The sequence below is a fragment of the Eurosta solidaginis genome, chromosome 4 (assembly GCF_040869045.1).
Source record: "Eurosta solidaginis isolate ZX-2024a chromosome 4, ASM4086904v1, whole genome shotgun sequence".
Taxonomy (NCBI): domain Eukaryota; kingdom Metazoa; phylum Arthropoda; class Insecta; order Diptera; family Tephritidae; genus Eurosta; species Eurosta solidaginis.
The window spans coordinates 51062292-51086959 of record NC_090322.1 but is presented as its reverse complement, the minus strand read 5'-3'; the positions used below and the strand labels follow the sequence as shown (position 1 = coordinate 51086959).

The following is a 24668-nucleotide window of genomic DNA, read 5'->3' as shown; positions in this document are numbered from 1 at the left end:
AAACAGTATTCGCCACGGATAGGTGAGGTTGACAATTGGGGTGGAGAGGCTATATATTGCGCTGGCAACCCCTTGAGAGGGTTGCGCTACACAACCCCTTGAATCTATTTGGTATTTTAGTCGCCTCTTACGACAGGCATACTTCATCGTATTAAAACTGACCCAAGTTCTTAATGAGCATTAACGTTTCTCTTCTCAGCTCCAATGTAGTTTTATCGGGGCTGAATATTATAGGAATCCATTACGAACTCGAGGCTTCTGTAGGAGGAACAGGGACATGGCCGAAAAATAAAGTGCTTTGCTAGATTTGGAGCCTCGATACTAGTATGCATGCTCAGTAGAGTTGTGCGTTATGCTGCGACTCAAGCGATGCAGGAAGTTCATGTTGCTAGCATCAAAAGATGAACATGGACGGTTTGAAGTTTCGAAGCTCCCCTCATGAGTAGCATCCATCTTCCTTCTTGTAGTAATGCTTCACCCCATAAAGTAGGTGCGATCACTCACAAATTTTCATCGATATCCTCTAACGGAAGTCCAAGGCAACTTGCATTTTTAGACAAACTACAGGTTTAGATCAATGACACATGTATCCGTTTTCCAACAAGAACGCTCTCTAAGACCTATTGTTCACTTTTCTTCATATCTGAACAACAAGAGTTCTACTTTTTATCAGTGATAAAAACAGCTGCCCTTAGCTATTTTCTCTACTACTTCGCAAGGCTGACACCCACCCTGTCCTAGCCTTAATCGTCCACTGACAAGTAAGTAGAAGCAACGATTACTATTAGATGCCCATAACAACATATTTAACACATTTTCTTTGTATCAGTTAAGAGTTAAATAAATAAATAAATATTTTTCATGAACCTTTTCATCCCAGATTGAGACCATTATTTATTTTCATTATCTTGAACCACTTTTACTTTCCGCAAAAACAATGATGGATTTTTTATTGCACTGGAAACATTATTTCGTTTGCTAATATCCCTCACCCTGCCCAATTAGCCTACAGTTTCTATCGCACCCTGAAGATTACAGTTAAAACATGGGATACTGTATTCTTATCCCATCAGAGTACCATACGTTGAGTGCCAGGTGCATACTAATACTGGTTTGAATATTATCCATCTATTCCCCTCTAGACCACTTGTGAATTGTCTTTTGTTATATTAGACCACAAATCTCTAGAAACTCGGGGGAATTCCAACATTTTCTTCTTATCCGATCTCAATCGCTGGATATTGCTTACAAAAGAATGCAATCTGTCTGACTATCGGTTTAAGGTGGTACCAAACGATGGGGATATACATATATCCTGCCGCAAGACTATAAATCCAGTAGCACTCCTTAAAATCTTAATGTGCTACCCAAATGAGCAATGATTAGATAAGTTCTACTTGCCGTGGGCTCAGCGAAGTTCATACTGCATCTGATTGAGAAGGTGTTGGTTCATTATTGAGATGAATTTGTTTAAGCAGGCATCTAAGGATGGTGATACGTAGCGTGTTATCTCTTCATATACAGAAAACAGTCAGTTACTATATCCAGAGTCAAATTATGCTAGCATTACGTGGATCTCTCACACGCTATGATCTACTTCTGGTTTTTTGGGCACTGGATATGACCAACGTTAGTTGAGACAAGTGTTAAAAAAAAGCTGGGGGTCTGTAACTGATAACCTGTTGATGCGCGGACGGAACAAGGTTGCACGGGCCGGTGTATGAGGACCTCAAATACACTGAATGAGTGCTTGGTGTTGTCTGTGTCAGTTGAAGATTAACCGCTTACTTTGCAGCAAAGTTCAAGTAGACGAGGGTTCATAACCTATTTGAACTTTCTATTTCTTCTCGTTCCTCCTCATTGACTTCCATTCGCTTTCACTATCTTCCTCCTACTATTTCTCCCCCTCCGCCTCTCTCCTTTCCATTTCCAATCGCCGGCTCAGTCTCCCAATCCCTCATTTATCTATTTCTCTCTCTGTATTTCACTATTTCTCTCTATCTCTCTCTCTCTTTCATTCTCTCTGTCTATCACTCTCGCTGTCCCCCTCTCTTTCACTATTTCCCTCTTTATCTCTCTCTCCCTCACTCTCTTTCTCTCTCCCTTTCTCTCTTTCTCCCTATGTCTCTATATCTCTCTGTATGTATGTCTACCTCTCTGTCTCTAAATATATATACCTCTCTCTCTCTCTACCTCTCTCTCTCTCTACCTCTCTCTCTCTCTACCTCTCTCTCTCTCTACCTCTCTCTTTCTAAATATATATACCTCTCTCTCTCTGTCGTTATCTACCTCTATCTCTCTCTTCCCCAATCTCTGTCTCTATCTCTCTTTTCCTATCCCTCTCTAACCAAAATCTCCGAGATTCTATTTTGAAAATTGGAACATAATCGTGTCCGTCTCCATTAGCTTGATGGATACATATAAACTTACACACAAACATCCTTTTTATATTTAAAGTAATTATAAAATATGATACCCACTTTAGCTGCAATAATTTAAATATATATACCGTTATTTATATTTACGGTCATAGTGTCTCGCTCACATATGTATATCCTTATCTTTCTTTCAGAATATCCAATCATGTGAAACAGAAAATGTTTGCTTTTAGCCGTACTTAGTCTAATGACTCTGGAGAGATTTAAGATAAAATTTACTGAAAGCACAAAATAAAGAAATCAGGGTGTCACACAACTGCAAAGATCTTCGGCTGATTGATCGTGAGAGATTGTCATATAACGCTATCGCTGCAAACATGTCAGAGGATCGCGTTTATAAAGACCGCGACATCGTTTGGGTGAAGCTGGGTAATAATTGGTGGCCTGGTGAGGTGACTGATGTACATCGCCAACCAGAAGGTTTGGTTAAGAATCTGAAGAAGAAGCCATATTGCGTTGTAAAATTTTTCCAAGAAGATGCCTAGTAAGTACAATTACGTTAGAGTTAATGCATTACAATTACATTTTCGTGCTTTACAACTACACTACTCTTTATAACAATAATATTTGTCAGAGATTTCAAAACGTAACCAAGTAAATGCTTAAGTATTTTAGATCCTAACAAGATTATAGCATGCCCAACCACAGTACGGGGCTCGTGGCTTGAAGAATTCGGAAATAAAATATCAAAATCGAGGATGATTGAGCAGGGGGATGCCACAGTATGGTGTCTTATCCCGACCAGTTTCTTGAACTCCTGATATAAGGAGTTGATGACAATTCCATTAGAACAGATACTGACAAGTAAAGTAACAACAACACTACCAGCTGTAAAAACTGCTCACCATCGTTTATTGGCGCTTGACTGCCTAAGTTTCGCCATTTCGCAAAAAGTCACGCTAGCCATCCCTATTTCGCGTTAACTGACGCCAATTGGGAGCACCAAGTCTTTCCCCACCTGCCTCTGCGAACTCGTGGAGGTCTGCCTTCTCCTGCTTCGTTGTCAATTGAAATATGTTCATGGGCAGAGCGTCTTCGTCAATTCGCACAACATGACCTTCCCAGCGAAGCTTTTGGGTTTTTATTCGGTGCACTATCTTCATATCATACAAGTCATCGTTATACCTCCTTCGGACTCGCCGTTGGCATCACCGACAGGATCATAAATCTTCCAGAGAACTCTTCTTCAGAACACCCAAGATCCATCTTGACTCATCTTTCGACAATGTCCATGATTCCGAGCCATACATCAGGACAGGTATAATGAGCAACTTGTAGAGCGTGATTCGAGAGAGGCAGGTAGGCAGTTGAAAAGTCAGTCCAAAGTAGCACTTGTTGGAAAAGTCATATCCAGTTTGATTTCTAAGCTGAAATTTTTTCCGCTGTTAATTCCTGGTTCCTAGATAAACGAAGTCTTTCACAGTCTCGAATTTATATTCATCAACAGTGACATGGCTGCCGAGGCGCGAATACCCCGATTCTTTCTTAGATGACAGCAAGTAGCTCGTCCTTTCCTCATTTAGCTCAAGTCCTATTTGTTTTTCCTCTTTATCTAATCCAGAGGAGGCAGTACTCGCGGCACGGTTGTTAAGGCCAATAATATAAATATGATCAGCGTACGCCAGTAATTATACGGTATAGTAATATATTGTGCCATCATGGATTAGTAGTAGAATTATCTTCTCAAGCAGAAGGTTAAAGACAACGCACGAAAGCCTTGTTTGCTTTCGAATGGCTCGGAGAGATGGCGGTGTTGTTGTTGTTGTTATAGCGATGACATTACTCGAAGGTTTTGGCCATCCCGCCACGGTGTTATATTAAGCAAGCTGATTCCGCGGTAATTGGCGCGGTTTGTGTGATCGCTTTTCTTTTGAATTGTGCAGAGCTCGGTTAAATTATTATATTTTGCATGCGTGCTCTTTACAAATTCTTCGCCTCCGTGTTTGAACAGCTCTGCGGTTAGTTTGTCATTACCCGGCACCTTGTTACTCTTTAGCCGGGATATTGCCATTCTCACTTCGTCATATTCGTGTGTCTGAACGGCAATTAGGGCTAGTTAGCAATGAGGAGAAGTATTCCCTCCACAACTTGAGCACACTCTGTACGTCAGATACCAGGTCGCCATTATCATTCCTGAAGGAAACTGTACCGGTATTGAAACCTTGCGTCATTCGCCGAATTTTTTGGTAGAAATTCGGTCATTGTTTCTATCAGCCAGCATCTGAAGCCACTCGCACTCACGCCGTTCGGCCTCACGGTTTTTCTTCTAAATAGTCGCTCATCCTTTTTCGCTCCAATGTACCGTGCGTTGCCGCGCCCATACGCAGCGTGGCCCTATAGGCACCGCGTATTTATTCGCGACACTGGAGCTATGCCTTTCGTCGATCACGACATGATCGATTGGCTTCTTCGATCAGGAGAAAGCCAAGTGATTGATGTATCTTTTTAAGCTGGAACCTGGTGAAGAAAATTTGCACATTTCGAGCAGCGGCGAAGGTAATCAGCCTCAACCCGTTGAACGATATTACATCGTGCCATCGTATGTATTTTTTCGAGCTTCTCATAGAAAGAGTCCTTATCCTTTTCGTCCGCATCGTCTAATCGTGCGTAAACGCATAAGTGAGCTATTGAAATTCTTCGCTTTAATTGGGATCGCGGCGAGACACTCGTTTGCAGCCGTGAACGGCAATCCAAGTTTCTTTCCCAGCAATAAACCAACGCCTTGGTACCAAAGACGCAAGACCCTATCGTTCTTTTGGCTTTCTCCGTCCCCAAGCAATTATTATACACTATACCTCGGTTTTACGAGTCCTGCGCTCACTAAGATATATCAATAGTGAGCGCAGGACTCGTAAACTGCGTCAACTGTCAGCCGATGGTAACATTGGAACCCGACCACCTGCCAATACTCATTTCGCTCAAGCGTACCGCCTACTTCATCGCCACCGAAAAACGCACTTTCATAAACGTTAAAAAAGGAAAGTGGGATGAGTATAAATCTTTTACAGACAACCCCTTTGCTGCCTTCCCTATCCCGACTGATGCGCGCCAAGGGGAGCTTGCTTTCCGCAAGGTCATTGAATCCGCCTCGGCTCGCTTTATTCCCGCAGGAAGACTTCCCGAAATTCGGCCTCATTTTCCGGGGGAGGCCGCAAATTTATCGAGAGAACGTGACCTTATAAGACAGCTCGATCCCGGCGACCCCCAAATAAGGGATATAAACCAACGCATCAGATTGCTTGTGGATGAACACAAGCGGGCGAAACGGGAGGAGCATCTGAGTCGTTGTAACCTCTCTGCCGGTGTGAGTAAGCGTTCGTCCACCGTAAAGTCCCTACAGAATCCATCCAAGCACAATGACAAAATTTCCATCATCTTTGGCGATAAAGTGCTGTCGGATGCGCAAAAATGCGCGAGCGCTTTCTGCCGTCAATATATAATGCATTCTACGGGCGACATAGTTAGACGGAGGGCCAACAGACACGCACATAAATATAAATTCAGCGCGTCCCCAATTACCATCACCGCCATAGAGGCTGAGGATGCCATCGGTCAAGCTAAACCATCTAAAGCAGTGGGCCCAGACGGCATAGCCATGCCGATGCTTAAAAGCCTAGGAAAAGAGGGTTTCAAATATTTAGCACATGTGTTCAACCTGTCTCTGTCCACCTTTGTCATCCCCGAAAAATGCAAAATGACTAGGTTGGTCCCGCTACTAAAGCCTGGGAAACCAGCTAACATAGGAGAGTCATATCGCGCGATATCTCTCCTATCGCCAGTAGCCAAGACGCTTGAAGCCATTTTGCTCCCCTACTTCAAAGCAAATTTGTAGCTAGCCTGTCATCAGCATGGCTTTATACAACTTCATAGCACCACCGCGCTAAAGGCCATTACCACCCAGATAAATTGCGGTTTAAATCAAAACCCCCACCATAGAACAGTTGCGCTAGACCTATCAAACGCTTTTGATACGGTCAACCATGGCACGTTACTGCAAGACCTGGAAAGGTCTACCCGTCCCCCATGTATTAAAAGGTGCACCGCAAATTATATGGGTGGTCGGCAGGCATCGGTGCAATTTAGAAACGAATCATCTAAACCAAGAAGAATAAAACAAGGGGTGCCACAGGGTAGTGTCCTATCCCCACTTTTGTTTAATTTTTACATATCAAAGCTACCTTCGCCACCAGAAGGAGTTACTATCGTTTCCTACGCCGATGACTGCACAATAATGGTCACAGACCCAGGCCCACAGATCGATGAGCTTTGTAACAAAATAAACGGCTACCTCCCTGATCTCTCCAGTTTTTCACCTCGCGAAACCTGACATTATCACCGACTAAAGCATCGGCGACCTTATTTGCAACATGCACGTTCCAAATGTCGACCTTTTTGAACATCCACGTCAATGGCACCACGCTACCGACTGTCTTACACCCCAAAATCTTGGGTGTGACATTCGATTAGGATCTACATTATGATGAGCATGCAGCCGCAATTGTACCGAAAATCCAGAGCCGTAATAAAATGCTCAAATCTCTTGCTGGCAGTACTTGGGGAAAAGACAAAGAAACGCTCATTACCACTTACAAAGCAATTGGCCAGCCGATTGCATGCTACGCGTCCCCGATATGGTCGCCAAGCCTAAAGACTACTCACTGGAAGAAGCTACAGGCCTGCCAAAATACTGCCCTCAGAACCGCCACGGGTTGTCTTGTTATGTCCCCAGAATACCATCTACATAATGAGGCGAGAATACTTCCCATCAGGCAGAGAAATGAAATACTAACCAAACATTTCCTGTTGAATAACCAGAAACCTGGGCATCCTAACAGACATCTGATTGATGAGCCAACACCGCCCAGGGGCTTAAGGATTCATCTCCGTAAGCATTATGAGGCACCTGAGAACACAGCCGTAAAGCCAAAAAACACAAGCAGGTCCTCAGTGAACTCCACAAACAGGCGTCGGACATCTATGTCAGGAATTGCCCGGTGAATCCTGTACTCAAAGAACAATATCCTAAACTTGCAGAAGAGGAATGCACACTCCCTAGTGAAACGCGAGTCACTCTAGCTCAACTTCGATCTGGATACTGTAACAGGTTAAACTCTTACATATCCAGAATCAAACCCGACATACAAAATGTATGCCTCGCTTGCAATGTGTCCCCACATAACACCAATTATCTCTTTAATTGTAATGTGGAACCAACGCCTCTAACACCCGTCTGATTATGGTCCACCCCTGTTGAAACAGCAAGTTTCCGTGGACTCTCGTTAGAGGATATTGATTACAATTTGTGATCGGTCACACCTATTGGATGGGGCGAAGCACTGCTACAACAGCAACAACAAAAACAACAACATACTTCGGCTATATTCCCGGTCTCTGTGACAGAGCCTATTGTAGTCCCATTTAATTCTTCGAAAGCATTTAATTGATTACTAATTACAAGTAATTGCGTGTAAGCTAGTGCTTGCAGAAATCATTAACGCCCAGCGTCGGACCACATATACATACAAATATATATTATAATATCAAGCAACTTATTTTCTTTTTGCTCAATTTTTCTATTTTCAGCGAGTATATTAAGAGTTCAAAGCAAATATTCCCTTTTCAATGTAGCAAGAAAGAGGAGTTCATCAAAAAGGGTACTGGTAAGTAATCGTTAAGTACTTGATCTCATGCTTGATTTAATGCTTGCATTTTTTCTTATCCCCTTTTATAGCATTATATAATGCCAAAAACAAATTTATGGAAAAATTTCCCGCCGATGTAGAAACTGCGGAACGTTTAACACGTAAAACTGTTCAAACAACAGATCTTATCATTATCAACGATCGTCCAGATAGTATTGTTAAGGCAATATTGGGTCCTACATATACACGACAAAGTAACGATTACTATGACAACAATACTTGTAACACTGACTACAACAATAAGCGTCGTAGTGGGGTAGGTTGAAATCAAAATGAGTTTTTTTACTGATAGTATGTTAGTAATTTCTAAAATATAAGTTTAGTTTGTTTTTATATTTAATAAGTTTACAGTTGTCAAATCTCTGTGTGTTATGCTTGTATAAATTTTTTGGTACCCGTTGCTCCAGCGGACAAGGGACTATGATAAGTGACTTATCTTGTATGGTTGATTTTCCGACAGGGTGGATAAATGATGTATATTGGAACGATTTTCCGTCATCCCTTGTCAAATTTGGTTTTGAGACAAACCGGTTTCGGCGTTGTGCCATCATCAGTGTCGATTTTCGTTCTGATCTGTTGTTGTCGTTTGTCCTGTATTTATAGTTCGTAGGTATATGAGCAGGTATTGTCAAATTGATGCTTGTGTATATTTAGTTATGTGTATGTGCTGTGTGTTCATTCAGAACCGAAGGTGGTTTACTAATCGATTTGTGTGGCTGACTGGGGTAGGTAGAAATCTGTGATTTTAGTCGTTTGACCTTCTTTGTCGGTTTTTTGTTTTGGTGTGTTAATTGTTTTGTGTTTATTTGTTGTTGTGTGTTTGTCTGTGTGATTAAGTTGTTTCCTGTAAACAAGTTTTAAAGGCTCGAATATTGTGTCAGAAATTGTGTTTATCTGTTCGTTTATTATTCTACCGTCGAATGTTTTCTGTTTGTAGATTTCCATGTTTTCGAGTACGTTGAGACGTCGGCCCTTTTCCTGTATGTGAAGAACCCTGACTGTTTTATTGATGTTTGCTGGGGAACATTCATTCTCGACCATGTGATTCGCGTAGTTAGACTCGGGTATAATGTTTGGATTCCGTATTTTTTTGTTGTAATCTCTAATATGTTCTCTGAACCTCGTTCTTATTTGCCGTCCTGTTTGTCCTATGTAACTATGCTGGCATCCGCAGGTTAGCTTGTATACGCCGTGGCTGCTAAACGGATCCTCTGAGTTAATGTTAGTTCTTAGTTTTCGTTAATGTTGTATTTTTTAAGGAAGTTTGCCAATTTATATGTTGCTTTTCCAGTATATGTCATAGTCGTCCAGCTATTATTTTCCTTTTCATTATTTCTTTTTGGTTCTCCATTTGTCCTTCTGAGCTTATCTACTAGTGCTTTTTTATATCCGTTGTTTGCAGCGATATTATATATGACCTCAAGTTGTCTCTTATATGCCTCTTGTGTAAGAGGTGTTCTTTCAAGTCTATGTACCAAGTGCCTTAATGCTGCATTTTTATGCTGTTGAGGGTGATTTGAGGTATTGTGTATTATTGTGTCGGTGGCCGTTGACTTTCTATATATGTCATAGTTAAATCTTTTGGCTTCTTTATCAATATTTATCGTGAGGTCTAGATAGTTGATTCCTCCGTCTTTTTCGGTTTCCATTGTAAATTTTATATTTCCGTGCTGCTTGTTGAGGTACTCCAGTACAAGCTCTTCGTTAATCTTCGGTTTGTCTCAAAACCAAATTTGACAAGGTATGACGGAAAATCGTTCCAATATACATCATCGACTATGATAAGCTTAAAAGCCAGCTGCTCATGGTCCAGCTGATGGTTACTTAACTCAATTATGCTACGGCTCTGCCCACATAACATCTTAGCGATCTTTTTGTAAGAAAAAAAGGGGGGTTGCTTAGTGTAGCCCGTATCCTCCATTTCGTTGCCACAAATCATGCCTTAAACAACGGAGAGTATCGAAAAAACACGTATATTTAAAACTAACGTTTTAGGGGGCTTAGAATATACCCGCGACAAGTATGCCTATCGTAAGAGTAAGAGGCGAATAAAATACCAAATTGATTCAAGGGATTGTGTAGCGCAACCATATCAAGGGGTTGGCAGCACAATTTTTAACTTCTCAAACCCAATTGTCAACCTCACCTACCCGCGGAGAATCCTGTTTCTTTAGCAGAAGCGGCTCTGGCGACTCCAAGTTCCTCATCGATCTAGTAGAGGGTGGAAGGGGACTATGGCTTTGAAGGTTTCATGTGGACCTCAATTGTGCTTGTTACTGGCACGTATCGGATCTGCATCCGGCAAAGAACCATCAACATCGATAACACTCTCCAAGGCCTTCGGGGAGTGTCCTTATCGCTATAACAACAAGTTCAGCCACAGTGTTGTGTGTCATGGTAGTTCGTTGTCGGCGCTGGTAATTGGGATCTCACCGTCCCTCTGGTGCTCCAGGAATAGCGTTGCCTCCTCCGCTGGGCGGCTTTCAAGGAAGTGTCTGGAGTACGTGTGTGGCCTTCTGCTGCTATGCCAGTTGTTCTTCCTTGCGTTTGTATTTGTTTTGTTCTTTTGTCTTTCCTATTCTGGTTTCATGTGTGACGCGGTAAGGCCATGGTTACTCCCCAGCGAGTTAGGGGCTTAGTATATTCTCTCAGCAGGTATGCCTGTCGTACAAAGCGACTAAACTACAAAATTGACTCAAGGGGTTGTGTAGCGCAACCTTTTCAAGGGGTTGCCAGCGCAATTTATAGCTTCTCCAACCCAATTGTCAACCTCACCTACCCGTGGCGAATCCTATTTCTTTCGCGGCTCTTTCGACCATGGATCTAGAGGATGGGAGGGCATTATGGCCTAGGAGGTTCCATGTGGTCATACTAAATCGTTCCTGAGATGGTCGGACTAGTGCCTTAATGTTGTTTGTTACCGGAACGTACCGGACTATCAACACCTTTAGGGAGTATCCTAATCGATACCACAACAACTCTGGATTGGGAAGTGAGCGTGGTTTAGCTGCCCCATATGGCCGGTTAGTATCGAATGCGATCGGCGCAAGTCACTGCACTGCTACTGTCTTCGCAGAGGAGCTTTAAAGTAATCCAGCGGGTCAGGGGGTTAGAATATACCCGCGGTAGGTATGCCTGTCGTAAGAGGCGACTAAAATACCGGATTGGCCTGAAGGTTTAATGTGGCCATATAAATCGTTCCCGAGATGGTCGGGCCAGCTCCTTAATGATGCTGTGTTACCGGAGCGTACCGGATCTGTAAACGGCAAAGGACCATCACATCGATCACTCCCTAAACCTTCGGGGAGCAACCGTATCGCTACAACAACAACAACAACAACAACAACAGGAGCTTTAAAGAAAAACACTGAAAGAAACTGCAGGCCTCTTAACAGCACTGAGAACTGCCATGGTATGTTTTCTTATGTCACCAGAACACTATTCACCCAGAAACCTGGGTATCGGAATCGACATCAGATAGAAGAGGCTGCGTCTCCCAGAGACATAAGCATTCATGTCCGCAAGCAAAAATAAGATTACAAGGCCATCATACTCATCCACAATTGTGACAAGACACCGCCTTTTATAATCGCCTAAGCAAGAAGAAGTCATGTTACAAAAACAACCGCTCTCAATCGCACATTATTCATGTAGTTTAATCTCTGTTGAGAAACCTTTGAGATAAGCAAAGTGAGAAGGTAGCGCTGCATAAGGAGTCACTCCGCTTATGACTCTGGCAACTTTCCTTACTGAATTTCTCTTCGTTCTTTTATGAAGAGCATTTTAATCGCGGCCACCGTGGTGGGATGGTAGCGTGCTCCGCCTATCACACCGTATGCCCTGGGTTCAACTCCCGGGCAAAGCAACATCAAAATTTTAGAAATAAGATTTTTCAATTAGAAGAAAATTTTTCTAAGCGGGGTCGCCCCTCGGCAGTGTCTGGCAAGCGCTCCGATTGTATTTCTGCCATGAAAAGCTCTCAGTGAAAACTCATCTGCCTTGCAGATGCCGTTCGGAGTCGGCATAAAACATGTAGGTCCCGTCCGGCCAATTTGTAGGGAAAAATCAAGAGGAGCACGACGCAAATTGGAAGAGAAGCTCGGCCTTAGATCTCTTCGGAGGTTATCGCGCCTTACATTTATTTTTTTATTTTTTTATTTTAATGGAAAATATATTTAATTAACTCATACGTGCCATAAAAATATTCCTGCGAATCATGCTTTAAGCCTTCCTAGAAAGTACCCAAGTCGGCGCGATCGTTAACAGAGCTGGCTTGGTAAGGCTGGAGATTTCATCCGACAATATATTTGGGTTAGGTGATCGGGCGGAATGCTCATGCTATATAGGGCGCGCCTCTCTCTATTCCGAAGAAATTAGTGTGTGATGTTTCAAGTTGAAAAATCTAAATACCCAGTGCCCACTCTCAATCGAACAAATCCAGTCATATTTACACTTTTATCAATATCGTTAGAAGCTATGACATCATTGTAAACCTTACCAAGTAGCGCAACTAACAGCTGATCGCCCAAAATTGACACACACACACACACACAAACATCACTAATCTCCATATTACGAAAATAGTTTAAGAAATTAAAGTTAAGCTTTTAAACAGACATAAACTGTTTTTTTTTTTTGTTTTTTTGGAAAATATAGCATTTAGAAAACCTTATTTGCTTATATTCAGGTATTTAGTTAATTTTTCAACATTTATCTTCAATATTGATACAAATATTGAAAGTATATTGATGGAATGCAACTCTGCTCTTCTTGGTTTTCTTCATTCCACCCCATTGGACTGCCTTCCACAAACTATATGTGACCCGGCCTATGTAAAGGTGGCTTATGACTAAAAAAAAAAATTTCCACTTTTTTTCTGGTTTCGATAGTTTTTGAGACGCTCTTTCACGTGGTGAAAACTAGAAAGTCCTAACTTGCTTAGAATTGTTCTGGAGATAATATTTTCATCCACTTCCATTTTACCTTCAGCTTGAAACAATGCTTGTAGTTCGTCTTCGTAATTGATACCAACATCATAGAAAGCATCATTATCATTCTCTTCGTTTTCACAGAAATATGTTTGAAAAACCTCGCTAAATTCTTCTTCGACAGACATCAGGGCATTTTTTAAGTAATACGAACGTGGCCAAATGGCCACGTAGTAGTCCGCCGTGGCCACGTAGTAATCATAATCTGGCCACAACTAAATTTCGAAAATGCGTGAACAACACCTAACTGAAATAATGTCAGAAATTTTCTGAACATACATGATTTCCCCAAAATGTCAAAAAATATATAACTTGCTAATTCTAATGAAGTTTTTGGTACTAATCGAAGAAATTTATCAACGAATGAATGATAGTTAGAGATGGGAAAGGGGTAAATACCCAAATGGTAAATACACGGTAAATTGGTTATACATGGTAAAAATGGGTAAAGTCCCAAATATTTACCCAAAATAAATACCCACGACGGCCACCGTGGTGTGATGGTAGCGTGCTCCGCCTACCACACCGGATGCCCTGGGTTCAAACCCCGGGAAAAGCAATATCAAACATTTTAGAAATAAGGTTATTCAATTAGAAGAAAATTTCTCTAAGCGGGGTCGCCCCTCGGCAGTGTTTGGCAAGCGCTCCGGGTGTATTTCTGCCATCAAAAGCTCTCAGTGAAAACTCATCTGCCTTGCAGATGCCGTTCGGAGTCGGCATAAAATCATGTAGGTCCCGTCCGGCCAATTTGTAGGGAAAATCAAGAGGAGCACGACGCAAATTGGAAGAGAAGCTCGGCCTTAGATCTCTTCGGAGGTTATCGCGCCTTACATTTATTTATTTATTTTTAAGGGTAAAAATAATCTTTTGGAAAATATGGGAAACCAACACACAAATTCATTCCAAAATGTATCCAATTTGTCCTATATTGGTGGGTAGTTATCCATTATGCTATCGGTTGAATTAGTTTTAATCTGTAATCCAGCGTTTTTCAAAAATATTTAGCCAATAATGCATGCCGTTGCAAATATATAAGTTTACCCAGTAAACATTTTGAGTCGAAAAAGAGTCGGAAAAATATCTAAATTGGAGCCTTTACAGCCGGTATGTGCTCATTTGGGAGGCCGAAACCAATGTATTTCCTTCTTGCAATGGTCGTCCTATATGAGCCTATTAACGTAAATCATTTGAGCCTAAAAAAGATGCTTATACAATAGGGCGGGTCGATTTAAAAATCGCTCATTGCTCTGTGAAAATCGTATTATAGGGTCGAACTTTTGGGTAGGGGCAATTTTAATTCTACCTGCTGTGTCTTGTGGTGGCTTAAAAACAACCACACAAGTAATTTTACGATCTGCAATTGTGTCACAGTGATACCTTCATTTTTTAAAATGGTTGAATAAAAAACCCACACAACTATGTTTACGACATGCAAATGCATCACAGTGATGCCTTGCTTTTAAAAGGGGGTTGTAAAAACGCTAATTTCTAATAATTTTTTAATTTCTTTTCTATTACTAAGTTAAATTCATTTTTTCATTTACATATGTTCTGACTAAATAAATTTCTAAAGAGAAAAATAAACTCCAAAAATAAAAAAAAACATAGGCATTTCAAAGTGGGATTTTTCAAAATTTGCAAGTTCGACCCAAAGGGGGGCATCAGAATTCGTTTTAGAGGTATGGTTCCTTCGGCAAAGTTTCTTATTTTGATCCCTAGAATATGATTTTCACAGATCAATGGGCGATTTTTTTGCCTCCCCATAAATCGACCCGGCCTATTATACGATAAAAGAATAGGAAGGGTAAAAATAATGTACAAATGTAATTCATTTTGTATTAAAATGAACAGTGATCGTAAGTTTCAAAATTTGTTCCAAACTCGCTGTGACGAACATAAATAGTTGATAAATGATAATTTTTGCATGCAAGATTAGGAGCTTTTAGGCCGTTAAATAAAAGGCAAACATTAAATTTTCTTTTACCCTCCTACGCGTTTCGACGCTTTTCTGATTCCTATATTGCCCACTTATTTTGGATTCGTTTCGGATTCTTAAATTATGAGCGCCGTGAGCCTGTTTGTTTGGGTAAATATGTGTCCCTTATAAATATTCTCTTACAGTTCTGGAGTTTAATATGGTTCAAAAGCTTCAAAAATGCTATCACCTTAGAGTCTTTTATGACTCCGATTTGATGAAATTATAAACAAACGAAAAATATTAGAATTAGTAAACTAGGCAGCTCCGGAAAAAAACTCTGAAATTTTTCTGCGACAATTTATTCTAAATAAATAATTAACTCAACTAATACTTATTTCATTTCTATCTTATCATCATGTGAGTTTTATCACATTCTCCCCTATGTTTTCCGCTTCGGATATATGTCAAAAATTCTTCCTAAAAGCCCTGAAGTAGTGTCATTAAAAGGCTCAAAATTAGCAGTATATGACGCCAATAAGGCTCATATATGATATCGGAAGAAGGTCTGTATAAGACTTATGTTAGAGGCAAAATATAAGCATATAGCATTCGCTTCAGGTTCCTAAATGAGTTCATAACGAGTGCAAACGATCCAAAGTTTGGACTCCTTTCAGACTAATTGTTGACTCCGAGTGTTTGCTGGGTTGTTTGTTTAAAATAAAAACGAAATTTTTTTAATTTCAAATGCCGTATAAATTTAATTGCTGAATTGTAATTCCAAGCAGCCTCGATTCAAACGATTTTTAAATACGCAAAAAAAGATACAAAAAAGGAATATTCCGGGTATTTTCCCGGTATTTACCCATAAAAATGGTAAATACCCGGTAGAATCCCAACTCTAATGATAGTTCATCAAATATACTATCAATGAGGATTTATATGGAAAAGAACATAGGTACTCACGACTTCCGTGACATATATAAATTCTACAAATTCTGCACGTGCTCGAGGGTTTTTTGTCAGCATATAATAAAAAAATTTTGGCCAAGTATGTAATAAATTGGATATGAAAAATAACTATTCCTGGGATTACTTGTTTTATTGCAAATGTTTTGGTATGAGTGAGTCACAACCACGGTTGCCACAGCATGTTTTTTTTTTGACCAAAAATGGCAATATTCAAAAGCTGACCGGTATGGTCAGTCATGTCGAGGAGATATTTTTCTTTTGGCCACCTAGTGAAAAATCCTTAAAAAATGCCCTGACAGACATTATTCACAAGCGACACACGTCCTACTCGTTCAGCATTGCTTTTAAATCTGAGCACTCACACGATTTTTTTTCGGTCAGAAACTTGTTTGTGCTTTGCATTGAAAAAACATCGCTCTTTATATACACACACGAGCTTATCTCATTTATACTCTTTTGCCTTTTTTGGTTGCCTTTTGGGCATGACTGTTCATAATGCAAAAGAAAAACTAATAAGAAACTGAAGAAATGCATTGTTTATCTTTAACAGCTGTTTCTCGCAATTTCTTTTTTGAGTCATAAACCACCTTTTCATAGGCCAGATCACATATAGTAAACAATGTATGCCATTCTTTACGAGTAATCCATTTGCCTTTGAGTTTCTTTCGGTCTTCTCAGCCTCTAAAAAGGTATAAGCTTGCCAAGATCCATAAAATTATATCAACGTTGTTGTGAAGTTCTTATTTGAGAGTTCTAAAAATACTTATTTTATCTTTATTATAAAGCCGTTTTTTCTTTCTCATTTTGTTTACATTTATCTTGTCCCTCTTTTTTTTTTTTTTTAATTACAGGATTCTATAACAAAGATACTAAACATAACACCACAACGCACGACATTAGTACCAACAATACACACTCCAGATGGCGCGAAAACACAACCCTCACCGATAATACCGCTAAGCAACCCAACGAATGCAGCAACACCGGAAACAAATTTTTATCGGTGCAATTTATGCAACTTTTCAAGCCAACGACAAAATGTTATGATACTACATCGACGTACACATAGTGCTGCTGGTGGTGGCAATGGTGCATGTGCTGGTGGCGGAGGTTTTGGTGTAACACCCGCAACTTTAAAAACAGCGTCAGCTACAATAACTACAACGAACGCACCTAAAGCGAGCGCGCATGCGATTGTTGTCACTGCTATAAAAACCACGCCCGCAGCAACAACTAAACGCGGAAACAACAAAAGTCCGACAACATTAATTGACAACAGCACAGCGCATGCTACCAAATTAGATATCAATAATACAACACATTTAAAAAGTCGCAGGAAAAGTGCACCAAGAAGTAGTGCGATACCAACATGCACCGTTGATGCAACCGCTGCTACCACATTACACCACAAACTTCGTTCGTCTTTACGCATTGATGCTGATGTAGGAGAGATTACATTGCCGGATCGCGTGCCAGTGGCGTCTTCACCAAAAGATAGACTGAATATGAGCATGGATGATGATACCACTGATAATTCAATTTCGGAAGAGAGCAGACTAATGACATGCAGTCCAAGGAAGCATAATTTGGATAGTGCTGAAGACGCTGCTGGTAGCGCAACACAGGATCCAGCAACAAATACAGCTGAGGAGATAAGGCAACGCTTATTGGCTGACTGGAGTGATTTTGAGAAAGATGATGAATTGGCGGATAGATGTGGTGATGAGCATGCAGCAGCGAAAACTCAATCCAAAGTGGGCAGGTTGAGTACAGATCGGACGACGTGCCCATTCAAACAGCAAGATAATATGGCATATGACATCTTAACGCCGACTAATACAGCAATATGTAACAATGGACCGCACACTTCCAAACAAAATCGTATACGAAATATACCGAAGAAAGATCGACGCGATGCGGTGCTGAAGGAATTTATAAGTGACTTTGTACCGACTACGCCAGCAGCTGTCACGCCTATGGACAATAGTGTGAACCATAATAGCAGCAGCAGCAGTATCGATTCAGTGGTTGTTGTAGCGGTGGTTCCACCAAACAGCGGTGAGACAATTATAATCGAAGACAGCATAAATGACGATGCACTTTGTGTAAATGGTGGAACAGCGGAAACAAAGCCGGCGATCGCCAGTGATGCAGGTGAGGTCCTTATTGAAACCGATTTGTTGGATAATCATAAAGTAGAGGTGGACATAGAAGCGGAGTTGCAGCGTGCTATGCAGCTAGAGGATAGCATAGAAACCAAGATAGAGCCAGATATAATTTCATATACACCAAAGCTGAAACACAATAGAGGAAGAGGAAGTGCAGGCGAAAGAACTTCAAATGACCTGAAATCTAATTTTGTTAGCACTTGTGAGCTCATTTATGATGGCGATCAAAATGTTTCAAACGTTGAAAATAAACCACATCAGCCACCGCCGCTTGATGGGGATATAAAAGCTGAAGAGCTTAGTGAACTGACGCCTGCCAACGGTCGTCAAAAAAGACTACAAAGATGCAGTAGAAGGCAAAGAAGCGCTATAGAGCAAATAAAAACTATTTTGCCTGAAACTATAACCACAAAAGTGGAAAAGGAACCGAGTCTTGCTGAGCCGCTGGAAGCACCGCAAGTGCTACCACTCTCGCCCCAACACATAAAAGAGGAGGAACGTCCGCAGCCTAGTGCTACCGCCGCCGCCGTGCAACCACAGCCGCACCTAATCACCGATTGTTTTGATTTTCAAGAAGACGATTCATGTAGTGATACTTTAAAATCGATCGCTGATTTTAAAAAGAAATATCTATCACCCGATAAAGTGCAACAACGCACTTCCCAAGCAAATAATGGCGTTCTAGCACAGTCAGAACCAGCGAGCGAGAGACAGCGTTCTACTGAGAAAAGAGATCAACAGCTAGCGCTTGATATTGAAATGCTGCTCGAACAAACTGCAGATACAATACCTGCCGTTGTTGCGCGTACACACTCATATGGCGGCAGCAGTAAAGAAGATTTGTCAGTGAAAGGTTTGCCTATTAAAGAGCGTGGCAAACGTATCTTTAAATCGCGAAATCGTGCGCGCAACACTACAGATGATGGCAGTGGCAGCTTAATATATGCATTAGCCGCCGGATTGGAAAATGTTGCTGCTGTGGCCCCCCGCGCAAAATCGCCAGATTATACTGAGCTAAAAGCGGAGGAAGATTCCGCAACTGTTGCTGAAGCAAGCGAGCTAAGAGATGAACAACCACAACAACATGGTTCTGAAGAAAGTGATAATGCCAAAAATGCTGCAGAATGTGCTGAGAGCGAGATAAGTGGAATTGTTGGATTATCTCAAGTGGAGCAGCAGTTACCGCAAAGTATTGAAGAAAAAGAGCATCAAATGACAACTGCCGGCGTCGCTGACGTTGCTCGTAATGCTGAAAATGAAAGTGAGAGAAATGAGGAAAATTTGGAACTTCACGAACCAAGTGTTTGCAGCGATGAATCTCGATTTGAAGTCAAAACTGTTAATAATGGCTTATTAGTGACTTCAAAGAACGTATCACCGAGCCAGGACAGTAATGAACAGCAAAGAAGCGAAAACGTTGAAATTAACGGTGGCGTTTTAGATGTACAGCAAGAAGATAGGGACAATAGCAACTTAGAGAGCAATCAAGTAGAAGGTGAAGAACAAGGCGAAGAAAATGATTTTGTGTGTCCAGTGCAATTCGACGAAGGCATAAAATACGTAAATAATAGTGTAGAGCTGCTGAATCATTACGGAAACGGCTTGAGCGCACAAGAAACACTCAGGCAGCAGGTGGATGTTGACAGAGAGCCAGATTATATTGAGAATGATGAAGATGGTATTGAGAAGGCCGTTGAGTATATTGAGAGAGCTGCAGAGGATATTGAGAAGGACGTGGAAGGAGAGAATATTGCGAATGAGACGGAATATATTGATAAGGAGGCGGATAATATTGAGCGTGACACAGATAATATTGACAGAGAGCCAGAAGATAATGAGATAGTGCAAGGGAGTATTGCGTTGGAGACCCAGATTACTGTAGAAGAGCCAGAGAATATTGGGATGGAAGCAGAGAATGTTGAGCTAGAGGCAGAAAGCCAACAAGAAATTGCAAACGATTTGAGAACAAAAGAAGAGCCAGAGCATAATGAGAGAGTGCAAGGGAATATTGCGTTGGAGACCCAGATTACTGTAGAAGAGCCAGAGCATATTGAGATGGAAGCAGAGAGTGTTGAGCTAGAACAAGAAATCGTAAAGGATTTGAGGACGAAAGACCCGGTAAATTTGCAGAGACATGCGGAAAGTCAACAAGAACGGGAGAGCGAATTAAAAGAACAAGAAGAAATTAGTGAGCAGCTGAATATGGTGAAAGATCCAGAGGGCATTAATAGAGAGACAGAGGTTGATAAAAGAAAGCTAGAGAATATAGAGAAAGAGACAGATGATATTGAGAGAGCGCCAGAGAGCCAACAAGAAAGCTTTGAGGAAATCATAAGTATGCAAGCAGATGCAGAAGATAATACCGTTAATGAAAACGAAACTCATGAAGAGCCAGAAGAAGAAGCTGCCGACAGCGAAATCGAAAATATATATGCTGCATCCAATCAAGTTCATGGTGTGCTTTTAAACGCTGAACAAGATACAGAGGCATCTTTACACGAGTCCCCAGCAGAACTGTCTGCAGAGCAGGAGCAGGTACCTGAGCAATCCTTAGGAGCTACGGATGAGTACTTGCCAGCTGACACAGCGCTGCACAACGAGGATGTAGCAGATGAGCAACACGAACTACCATCAAGTCGCATTACCTCGCCAACCGACGATAATAGTTCGGTATGCATTTCCGAAGCTGGAGCTGAATTTGGGTCACCCACATCAATGTTGGATGATGAGCGTTTGCCAGCTGTGACTGGTAGGTTGATGACACCCACCGAGTGTTTATTAGAAACAAATACAACTGATGGCAGTCAAGGGCAAAACTATGCAGCACATTTATTGAGGGAGAGATCAAGCGATCTTGCTGTTGAAGAAGCTGCGGAAGAAAAATTTGTTGAAGAAGCCATAGAAGTTGTTAATGAGAATGAGAAGGAAATAAATAGTGAGCTCCCAGTGAAAGGTTTGTACGCAAATGACGAAAACGCACATAAACCAAATGAAGTTCCAAAATATACGACTCATTTGTTGGAAGCAGAAAAACCAGTGCATGATGAAAAGCTCGTGGAAGATCAAACTCAAAACGAACCGATCTATGTGCCAACGGAAGAAGTTGGTGGTGAAGATGTATACGAACAAAAGCCTGAACAAACAGAATACAGTGCAGATGAACATGAGAAAGAAGAAATTCCTCAGCAGCCGTGGGAAGGTTTAGATGAAAATGAGAGCGAGAAAATTTATGAGCAAAGAGTGGAAGATAAAGGTGAGGGAGGGGGAGAAAATATGTCTCAGCTCTCAGCGGAAAGTAATGACGAGGACATGGAAAATCCTGGAAAATCAACGGTAGAAAACTGTATGTATGAAGAGTCTGAGCAAGCAGCTGCTGTTGGCTATGAAAGACTTGGAGAAGTGTCAGGGGAGTGCAATCAAAATGTTCGAAATGAAGGCATCGAGGAGCACGGCAGGACGGGAGCTGAGACAGAAACACACAGTTATGAAGTTTATGATATGGATAACCCAATTACTGAAAATGAGCAAGCCGATAGTGCTGAAACGGTTGTTGCACAGACTTGGAGAGGAGGCGCAGATACAGAAATGCGGAACCAAGCAGAGTTTAGTTATGAAGACAAAGAACAAAGCGAGGTACTTCGCGAAGAGAATGAAATGAGTATTCAAGGTGAGGTGCTTAATGAAGATACATTAAGCGAAGGGGCTGTGAATGGATATCGAACTAAAATGCATAGCGAGCAGCTCGAAACTCTTAATCAAACTCAGATGTTGAGCGAAGAGGCAGAAACACCAAATCAAGCTGAAACAGTTGCCGAAGACGCAGAAGTACGCAGCGAGTATGAGTCACGTAGTGAGGAGGCAGAAATACGCAAGCAAGCAGACTTAGTTGGTGAAGTAGCAGAAATACAAAACCAAGCTAAGGCCGTTCGAGAAGGAGCAGAAATGCGAAAACCTGCTGAAATACTTTTTGAAGGGACAGACAATAACCAACAAACTGAGTGGCTTGGAGAAGATACAGAAACACAAAACCATACTGAAATGCTTGGGGAAGAGGCAGGTTTTCAAAATGAAGATGAGGTACCAAATGAACCTACACCTGGAGAAAATGTTGAGTCGCAGCCTGCAGAAAATAATGCTGTACAAAACATTGTAGCTGACGAACAAACACAATTAAATAACGACGAGCAAGAAGAATCCGAAGATTATGCTGAACGATTAAATAACGAAGCCGATAAGTCTGGCTCTGCCGATGGATATAACAGCGGACGCATCGAGGATGGTGAAACTGAAGATACTGTTTCTGATGACGATTTCATTGAGAGTCCGCCACATGAGCCACTTTCTGGGCATGAAGGCGATGCGGAGCCTACGGTAACCAGAACGCAAAAGCGACGTACAATCGCTGAACGGAATAAATCAAATGTGTCGTCAGAATATGAAGCAAGCTGCACGCCAAAAGGTGCCATCGGCGCAAATGTTCAAGATATTAGCAGAGTCAGCGAGGACGGTAGAAGACTTCGAACGACAAGACAACAAACAGAAAAATCTTTTGAATATATGCATGTATCAGATTTGACCAATTCACAAACTGAAGCAACCAAAGGGGAATGTGAGGAAAATCAAAGCAAGCTACCACAAAAAACACTCACTCCTCGTATAAATCCACGAAAATCAAAGAAGCCTAAAAAATCAACAGAAAAGTTAAATGAAGCTGAAGCAAGCACAACTTATGTTCTTACCGCAGAGCCATTAATAGCTAGCAATGTGAGCAACGACGAGTTAACAACCGAGCAGCGATTGTACGAAAGTTCACAACCAACTCGCGATTTAGCAACACCAACTGAGAATCTGATAGACACACCTCCAAAACAGCACCTGGATCAATCGGATGGAGCTTTTGTTGAAGAAACTCCAAATAAAACCGGATCTTCACGCAAACGACGCGGTGGCATAAAAATAACGCCACGTCGAAATGCAAGCGCTATTCAAATGAGTCTGGAATCCAGAAAAAGTGCTTACTCAATCGACAATGACGAGTGGGAGCAAGGAGCGAAAAGTAGAAAAATTGAATCAAATTATGCTGATGCGAGTGTTGTTGGCGTTCCTTCAGCAGCAAATGAAGTAGAGAACTCAACTACAGGATTGGCGCACAGCGTACAAGATCATAGCGGCAGCAGCAATAGTTGTAATGAGATTATATCTCAGCCTCAACCAACGGTTGAAAATAGCGAGCAACAACCTGACCTAAATTATGACACAAGAGTACAATCACAGCTACAATTGCCAACTAATGCAGAAACAAATTCTCTTGTTATTGGCAATGACCAAATTGTCGTTGATCCAGTGTATCAACAACATTACCATCATCAACAGTCAACAGAAATACCTGCGTATAACGATGCAACAACAACAATCGAGGATAGTGTTGTTGAAGAAGAGTCAGTTAACACTGAATCGCCCAGTTTCCATTCAGATGATGTTTCCAATGCTGATGACCTTGTGGCGTACTCCCCCGTTGAGGACCAGCAGCCTGTGGAAGGTGTTTTGCAACAAGAAGAGATGTTAGTGGATGGTGGCCATATAGTGGAAGCTGCAGCGAATAATGAACCAAACTTAAACAACTCTCCACATGTGATTGATGTTACGTTGAATCAGCAACTTGACTCCACCTATGATTATCAACCCAAAGCAGATAACTCAGCGTAAGTATATTTATAAATGTTTGTGTTTCTGTAGGAATTTATATATGGTCCCTACAAATATTAGCCACATATCAGATTCAAGCATTTCAGATACAAAAAATTGAAATGTATGTCTTCTACTTGTGAATCGAAAGTATTATAGCTAGAAAAGAGATACTTTCAATGAATAATTAAATGAAATGAATGAATGAAAACTAGGTCATCCGTTGTCAGATTTGGTTTGAAGAAAAATCGGTTTCGGTGTTGTGTAATTTTTTATTTTAAATAGTATTAAGGGCAGTCCCCGGTGGTTATCGATGCTAATGGTCCTTTATGTTGTTGTTGTTGTGTTAACAGTGCTTCGCAACCACTCATAAAATTGTAATGAAAGTCCTCTAACGGGATTCCAAGGAAACTGGCAGTTTCAACAGGGGCGAACCATAGTGAGATTGGTGTTAGAGGCGTTGGTTCCACATTACAATTGAAGAGATGGTTGGTGTCATATGTGGACACATCGCATGCAAGACGTACATTACGTATGTCGGGGTTGATTCTGGACAAGGAAGAGTTAATTAAACCTGATACATTATCCAGAACGCAGTTGGGCCCAGGGTGATTCGTAAATGTAGGTGGTGTTCCGGGGTCATAGGAGACATCCTGTAGCAGTTCTGATTGCAGCATTTTCACAGGCCTGTAGCCTTTTCCAGTATGTAGTTTTAAGACCAGGCGACCAAACTGGTGACGGTGTGCGGCCGGCCAATTGCTTTGTACGTGGTTAGCAACGTCTCTTTATCTTTTCCCCAG

At 41.4% G+C, this 24668-nt stretch overlaps 1 protein-coding gene across 6 annotated transcripts in view; it reads left to right on the top strand.

Moving 5' to 3' along the window:
* The window catches only part of LOC137249732 (uncharacterized), a 161658-nt gene that overhangs the window by 109460 nt on the left and 27530 nt on the right, over nt 1–24668 (top strand). For all 6 annotated transcript variants that reach the window (XR_010952516.1, XR_010952515.1, XM_067781521.1 and 3 more), the window contains 4 exons: nt 2573–2922; nt 8022–8098; nt 8170–8396; nt 16867–23885. Coding sequence is in view for 4 of the 6 variants with exons in the window: in XM_067781521.1 (XP_067637622.1) it covers nt 2756–2922; nt 8022–8098; nt 8170–8396; nt 16867–23885 (7490 nt within the window). In the remaining 2 variants the exon portion in view is untranslated. The remainder of the gene's footprint in view (nt 1–2572; nt 2923–8021; nt 8099–8169; nt 8397–16866; nt 23886–24668) is intronic.